General features: G+C 40.8%; 1 protein-coding gene across 2 annotated transcripts in view; it reads right to left on the bottom strand.

The window, feature by feature from the left end:
* Window positions 1-862: 862 nt before the first annotated feature.
* LOC115209782 overlaps window positions 863-7878 on the bottom strand; it is a 217152-nt gene continuing 210136 nt past the window's right edge. For both annotated transcript variants that reach the window (XM_029778300.2, XM_036501510.1), the window contains 4 exons: window positions 7427-7594; window positions 6511-6747; window positions 4501-4697; window positions 863-1169 (listed from right to left, as the gene is read on the bottom strand). In XM_029778300.2, coding sequence (XP_029634160.1) covers window positions 1116-1169; window positions 4501-4697; window positions 6511-6747; window positions 7427-7594 — 656 coding nt within the window. In that variant the 3' untranslated portion in view covers window positions 863-1115. The remainder of the gene's footprint in view (window positions 1170-4500; window positions 4698-6510; window positions 6748-7426; window positions 7595-7878) is intronic.

Raw genomic sequence — 7878 nt, 5'->3', positions numbered from 1 at the left:
TCTTCATCTCTCCCTTTCCAAAAGAATGTATATTTTCCACAAGATTCTGTAAGATGACCATCTCCAGGTAATCTCGTCTCAGATAAAGCAACGATGTCAAGATCATAGCGTTGAAGCTCCTTCGTAACAAGCGCAGTCCTTCTTTCAGGACATTCAGCGGACTTGTGGTCAAGCAGTGTCCGTACATTCCAACAGCCAATATTCATACATACATGCATACATACATACACACATACATACATGCACGCATACACATATACACACATACATACATGCTTACATACACATATACACGCTTACATACACATATACACACATACATACATGCTTACATACACATATACACACATACATACATGCTTACATACACATATACACACATACATACATGCTTACATACAAACACACATATATACACATACACATGCATACATTCATAAATACATATATACACGCACATACATACATATAAACATACATACACACCCATACACACTATACACATATATACACACATACATACACACACATTCATACATGCACTCATACATACACACACATACACACTACACACATATATACACACATACATACACACACATTCATACATACACACATATATACACACATACATACACACATACAAACATCCATACACATACATATACATATCCATCCATCCATCCAGCCATACATACATATATACACACACATACATATATCCATACACATACATACACACACACACACACACACACACACACACACACACACACACACACACACACACACACACAAACACACACACATGTCGTTCATTAATAACTCAGCGAATATGAAGTTTGCAGTTAATAATGGTTAATCCACTTTTATTAATCCGCTTTTATTAATTTAACTTTATACAATTAACTATTAACTAGAATTATTGTTAAAGAATTATTTTACTTTTATTTCATTCGGAACAAAAAAAAAAAGAAAAAAGAATGATTTTCTCTAAAACAGGAATTAAGAATAAACAAAATAAAATTCTTTTTTGTCAATCCCTCATATTTTCGTGATTTCTTGTTTGACTTCTTCTGGCAGTGTTCTCATTTATTAAACTGTTTTTATTCACCTTAGGCTGAGGAAAATATTCGTTTTACACAATCACATCTTTTCACTGTTTTCACCTATAAAAGATAACAAAATGTTTGGCAATGAAAACTGATAGAAAAAAAACCAATGTTCGAGACTCAATAACACTAATTATCTACTGTAATAACAGTCATGTGTTTTTTTCCGTCACAACATATGAATGAGAAAAGAAGGGGCGATAGATGAATAAGGAAGGAAGAGGTGAAAAATAATCAAATAGCGTTTCAACTCTATGTGAGTATATGTGTGTGTATGTAAAAGGGAAGTACGTGTATGTGTGTGTGTGTATGTGTGCAGTGGAAGTGGGATGGTGAACATCCAATGCTGAAAAGAAAAATCATACAGCGTTTCAACTCTGTGGGAATATATCTGTGTGTGTGTGTGTGTGTGTATACGAAGGAAGTGTGTGAATGTGTGTGAACCAGCATTCTATCAGTGACAAACAATGATCAGTGGCACATCTTAAAAGGCAATCACTAGATAACATTGATGTATTAATTTGATTTACCATCCATATTTATATATCAAAATATAAAATAAATGCGCCCTTTTAAAGCCTAGCCAGGCTCATGGGCCCGGTTTCCCAGTTTCTATGGCGTATGTGTTCCCCAGCTGGACGGGAAGCCAGTCCATCGCAGCGTTACTAATTTTTTGCCAGCTGAGTGGACTGGAGCTATGTGAAATGAAGTGTTTTGCTCAAGAACACAACGCGTCGCCTGGTCTGGGAATCAAAACCACAATCTTACGATCATGATGCTGAAACCCTAAACCACTAAGCCACGCGCCTCCACATATTTATATATAGAGTACTATAATTAGCTGTCATTTTTGACGGCATGGGGCCATGTGATAGATGTTTGGTTTAAATGCTTCATGTCGCGAATTAATGGCAGGTGCTCTATAGTATAACGAGGTCATCCAGTAAAGGATTACAATGATGGGGCTTCCAGTGGATCCGATCAATGGAAGAGCCTGCTTGTGAAATTAACATGCAAATGGCTGAGAAATCCACAGACATGCGTACCCTTAACATAGTTCTCAGAGAAATCCACAGACATGAGTACCCTTAACATAGTTCTCAGAGAAATCCACAGACATGAGTACCCTTAACATAGTTCTCAGAGAAATCCACAGACATGAGTACCCTTAACATAGTTTTCAGAGAAATCCACAGACATGCGTACCCTTAACATAGTTCTCAGAGAAATCCACAGACATGAGTACCCTTAACATAGTTCTCAGAGAAATCCACAGACATGAGTACCCTTAACATAGTTTTCAGAGAAATCCACAGACATGAGTACCCTTAACATAGTTCTCAGAGAAATCCACAGACATGAGTACCCTTAACATAGTTCTCAGAGAAATCCACAGACATGCGTACCCTTAACATAGTTCTCAGAGAAATCCACAGACATGAGTACCCTTAACATAGTTCTCAGAGAAATCCACAGACATGAGTACCCTTAACATAGTTCTCAGAGAAATCCACAGACATGAGTACCCTTAACATAGTTCTCAGAGAAATCCACAGACATGCGTACCCTTAACATAGTTCTCAGAGAAATCCACAGACATGAGTACCCTTAACATAGTTCTCAGAGAAATCCACAGACATGAGTACCCTTAACATAGTTCTCAGAGAAATCCACAGACATGAGTACCCTTAACATAGTTCTCAGAGAAATCCACAGACATGAGTACCCTTAACATAGTTCTCAGAGAAATCCACAGACATGCGTACCCTTAACATAGTTCTCAGAGAAATCCACAGACATGCGTACCCTTAACATAGTTCTCAGAGAAATCCACAGACATGAGTACCCTTAACATAGTTCTCAGAGAAATCCACAGACATGAGTACCCTTAACATAGTTTTCAGAGAAATCCACAGACATGAGTACCCTTAACATAGTTCTCAGAGAAATCCACAGACATGAGTACCCTTAACATAGTTTTCAGAGAAATCCACAGACATGAGTACCTTAACATAGTTCTCAGAGAAATCCACAGACATGAGTACCCTTACATAGTTCTCAGAGAAATCCACAGACATGCGTACCCTTAACATAGTTCTCAGAGAAATCCACAGACATGAGTACCCTTAGTTCTCAGAGAAATCTACAGACATGAGTACCCTTAACATAGTTCTCAGAGAAATCCACAGACATGAGTACCCTTAACATAGTTCTCAGAGAAATCCACGGACATGCGTACCCTTAACATAGTTCTCAGAGAAATCCACAGACATGAGTACCCTTAACATAGTTCTCAGAGAAATCCACAGACATGAGTACCCTTAACATAGTTCTCAGAGAAATCCACAGACATGAGTACCCTTAACATAGTTCTCAGAGAAATCCACAGACATGAGTACCCTTAACATAGTTTTCAGAGAAATCCACAGACATGAGTACCCTTAACATAGTTCTCAGAGAAATCCACAGACATGCGTACCCTTAACATAGTTCTCATCATGACACACAGAATGTTACAAGGCTAGCCCTTTGAATCACAGGTACAACCAACTTTTGCCAGCTGAGTGGACTGGAGTGACGTGAAAAAGTTCTTGCTCCAGGACACAGTGCACCACCAGGAATCGAACTCGCGACCTTACACTTGTGAGCTGAATGCCCTAACCACTAAGTCCGTCACCTTCACCAATAAAGGATAATTACATCCCAAGCAAGTGTGACTGTTCATTTACCCACAGCCTTAACAGATTTACTTCTACAGCTAACTGCAGATCTTTGACGTGTGTTTGACTAGTTACAGACAGCCTTGCCAGATATATGAGTCCAGCTACCCACAACCCTACATGATGTCCAAGCCCAGCTACCCACAGCATCCTACCAGATGTGTCAGTTCAGTTACCCACAGCACTACCAGATGTGTCAGGGGTTAAGTAATGATTTACTTGTATCAGTTCAATAATCCTTTCTACTGAAGGCACAAGGCCTTGAAATTTTGGGGTGGGGACTAGTCGATTAAATCGACCCCAGTGTTTCACTGGTACTTAATTTATTGACCCCGAAAGGATGAAAGGCAAAGTCAACCTCAATGGAATTTGAACTCAGAATGTAACGGCAGACGAAATACCTATTTCTTTACTACCCACAAGGGGGCTAAACACAGAGGGGACAAACAAGGACAGACAAACAGATTAAGTCGATTATATCGACCCCAGTGCGTAACTGGTACTTAATTTATCGACCCCGAAAGGATGAAAGGCAAAGTCGACCTCGGCGGAATTTGAACTCAGAACATAGCAGCAGATGAAATACAGCAAAGCATTTTGCCCGGCTTGCTAACGATTCTGCCAGCTTGCTGCCTTGCAGCAGTTCAATAATAAACACTAATACTCACCGTATGAATTTTAGAGGTGTCATCAGGACAGACGAGATTTACTTTGGTTTCCTCGATTGCAAGAGCATTGCAACAGTGGCCTGTGTTTAGACCACACCCTCCTGAACACATGCCAACATTTATTTTCTTCTCTGATGTGCAGCCGTCCTTTGTCACAGTCACCATATTAGGTATGATGGTGCAATTCACCGGAAGTACTGAAACAACAAAAATACCATACATTAGTTCTATTAATGATTCCGTAACAGGAATATGATTATTCAGATTCAATATATATTAGTTCCTTTACCAATATTTAATATGGCTCTTATGCTGGTAGCACATAAAAAGCATCTTCCGAATGTGGCTGATGCCAGGCCTACCTGACTGGCTCCTGTGCTGGTGACACGTAAAAAGCAGTATCTAAATGTGGCTGATGCTAGTACTCTCCTTCACTGCACCCCAGGTGGGTGGCACGTAAAAAGCACTATCTGAATGTGATCGATGCTAGTACCCGCTGACTGGCTCCTGTGCTGGTGGCATGTAAAAAGCATTATCCGAACGTAATCGATGCCAGTACACTCTTGACTGGCCCCAGTGCAGGTGGCACGTAAAAAGCATTATCCGAACGTGATTGATACCAGGCCTGCTTGACTGGCTCCAATGCTGGTGGCATGTAAGAAGCACCATCCAAACATGGCCAATGCCAGTACCCCTCTGACAGTCCCCCTGTGCTGGTGGCACATAAAAAGCACTATCCAAATGTGATCGATGCTAGGCCTGCTTGACTGGCTCCAATGCGGTGACACATAAAAAGCACCCACTACACTCTCGAGGTGGTTGGCGTTAGGAAGGGCATCCAGCTGCAGAGACACTGCCAGATCAGATTGGATCCTGGTGCAGCAGCTGGCTCTCCAGATCTCAGTCAAACCGTCCAACCCATGCCAGCATGGAAAACAGACGTTAAACGATGATGATGATGATGATGATGACGTTGTTATCCGCTTCCTTCTCCTCATCATCATTATCATTATAATCATCATCCTTATCATACACACACACACGGCTCCTTTTCAGTTTCCATCTACCTGACTGGGACGCCCCTGAATGGGACACCCTAAATGGGACACCCCTAAATGGGACGCCCTTGAATGGGATGCCTCTGAATGGGATGCCCTTTAATGGGACACCCCAAAATGGAACGTCCCTGAATGGGACGCCCCTGAATGGGATGCCCCCGAATGGGACATCCCAGAAAAGGATGACCTTGAGTGGGACACCCCTGAATGGGGTGCCAGTCTATCATAGAGTGACTCATTTACAGCTGAGTAGACTGAAAGAACAGGAAATGAAGTGTTTTGCTGAAGAACACAACACACTTCCCAGTCCAGGAATTGAAGCTACGATCTTGCAATCATGAATGCAATATCCTAACTACTTGGACGAGTGCCTTGACACAGAACCTGGAGAGCCAAAACCAAATGTTCAGACATTTACTGTAGAATTGTGTACCAGTGCTGGTGCCACGTTAAAAGCATCCAGTCCACACTGGAATGTGGTAGGCCTCTTGAAGGGCATTCAGCTGTAAAACCAGGCCAAACTGTCCTCACCTGTGCTGGTGCTCTGTAAAAAGCACTGAGTTCACTCTGCAGAGTGGTTGGTGTTAGGAAGGGCATCCGGCCACAAAATCCCTGCCAAAACACACACAGTAGGGTAGTTTTTCTACCTGGCTGGCTCATGTCAACTGTCCTACCTATGCATGCATGGATGATGGACATTAAACAATGACGACGACGACGATGATGATGATGATGATGATGATGATGATGATGATGATGATGATGATGATGATGATGATGATGATGATGATGATGATGATGATGATGATGATGATGATGATGATGATGATGATGATGATAAAGAGGATGATGATGATGATGATGATGATGATGATGATGATGATGATGATGATGATGATGATCTATTCCTTGTACAGCCTCTCTCTTTGCACAGAATAACATTACTACTTACCATCACATTCCATATCTTTCATAATTTCAAAGTCTTGGTCATTTTCACAAGCTGCTGCCTGAGCTTCACAAGGATTCAAGAAGGTCTCCTCACTGTAAGCATATTCTCCGACATAAAGACGAGCACACACAGGGCTTGTCCCCACATTTGTACAGTTGGGACATATGCATTTAGGTTCTTCATTATCATCAGAGCATATCTGTGCTTTATGTGGACATGTGAAGTCAAAGCATACACCTGAAAAAATGTCAAGACGAAATGGTGCATAAGTAAAGTTAGAATAAGAAATTGTGAAGTGAGTATATTTAAAAGTAAGGAGTAGCAGCTCTCTGCTTATTTAATATCTACTCAATGAATGAAGACAAATGTAAATTTTCAGAGACAGTTCATCTTTAAGGTGTAAAAGGGTATCAAAATACTGTTAGGCTACAGAGTAAATGATAATATATATGATAATATATGATAATATATGATAATATATGACAGACAAAAAGAAAAAGAGTAAGGATATATATATATATATATATATATATATATATTTATACAGGGCGCAGTAAATAAATTGGGAGAGAGAGAAGGAGAGAGAGCAGAGAGACAAAGAAGGAGAGGGAGAGAGAGAACAGAGAGGCAAAGAAAGAGAGAGATATATAGAGAGGAGAGAGAGAAAGAGATAGAGAAGGAGAGAGACAGAAGGGGAGAGAGAGAAGATGAGAGGGAGAGGAGAGAGAGAAGGTGAGAGGGAGAGGAGAGAGAGAGAGAGAAAGAGAGAGAAGAAGAGAGAAAAGGAGAGAGAGCAGAGAGACAAAGAAGGATTGAGATATATATAGAGAAGGAGAGATATATATAGAAAGAGAGATGGAGAGAGAAAAGCAGAGGATGTAGTAGCAGAGAAAGAGCTGAAGTCCATAATACTCACTATCATTACAGGGACCAAGGTAACAAACTGAGGTGGCGGTTAATGGTAAACTGGCCTCTTCAAAGACATTCAGCGTTCTTAGAGGTTCCCTTGTTCTGTTCCTCGTTCCTTCACCACATGTCACACTACAGTTGCCCCATTCAGACCATTCACTGACAGCATCATCACCTACAGAAAGAACCACAACAACATATTTTTAGATTCAGCAAACAACAACAACAACTGCAACAACAACAACAACAACACTAATAATAATATGAAACTGCTGCCCAAGAGTCTGAAGGGTACCGAAACCAAGACATGCATTGTCTACCTGCAGAAAAGTGCAATTCTGTTTTACTCTCTTTACTCTTTACTCTTTTACTTGTTTCAGTCATTTGACTGTGGCCATGCTGGAGCACCGCCTTTAGTTGAGCAAATTGACCCCAGGACTTATTCTTTCGAAGCCTAGT

Source organism: Octopus sinensis, linkage group LG3, assembly GCF_006345805.1.
Source record: "Octopus sinensis linkage group LG3, ASM634580v1, whole genome shotgun sequence".
NCBI lineage: Eukaryota > Metazoa > Mollusca > Cephalopoda > Octopoda > Octopodidae > Octopus > Octopus sinensis.
Note: the sequence above shows the minus strand (reverse complement) of the source record. Positions and strands in the feature narration are given on the sequence as shown.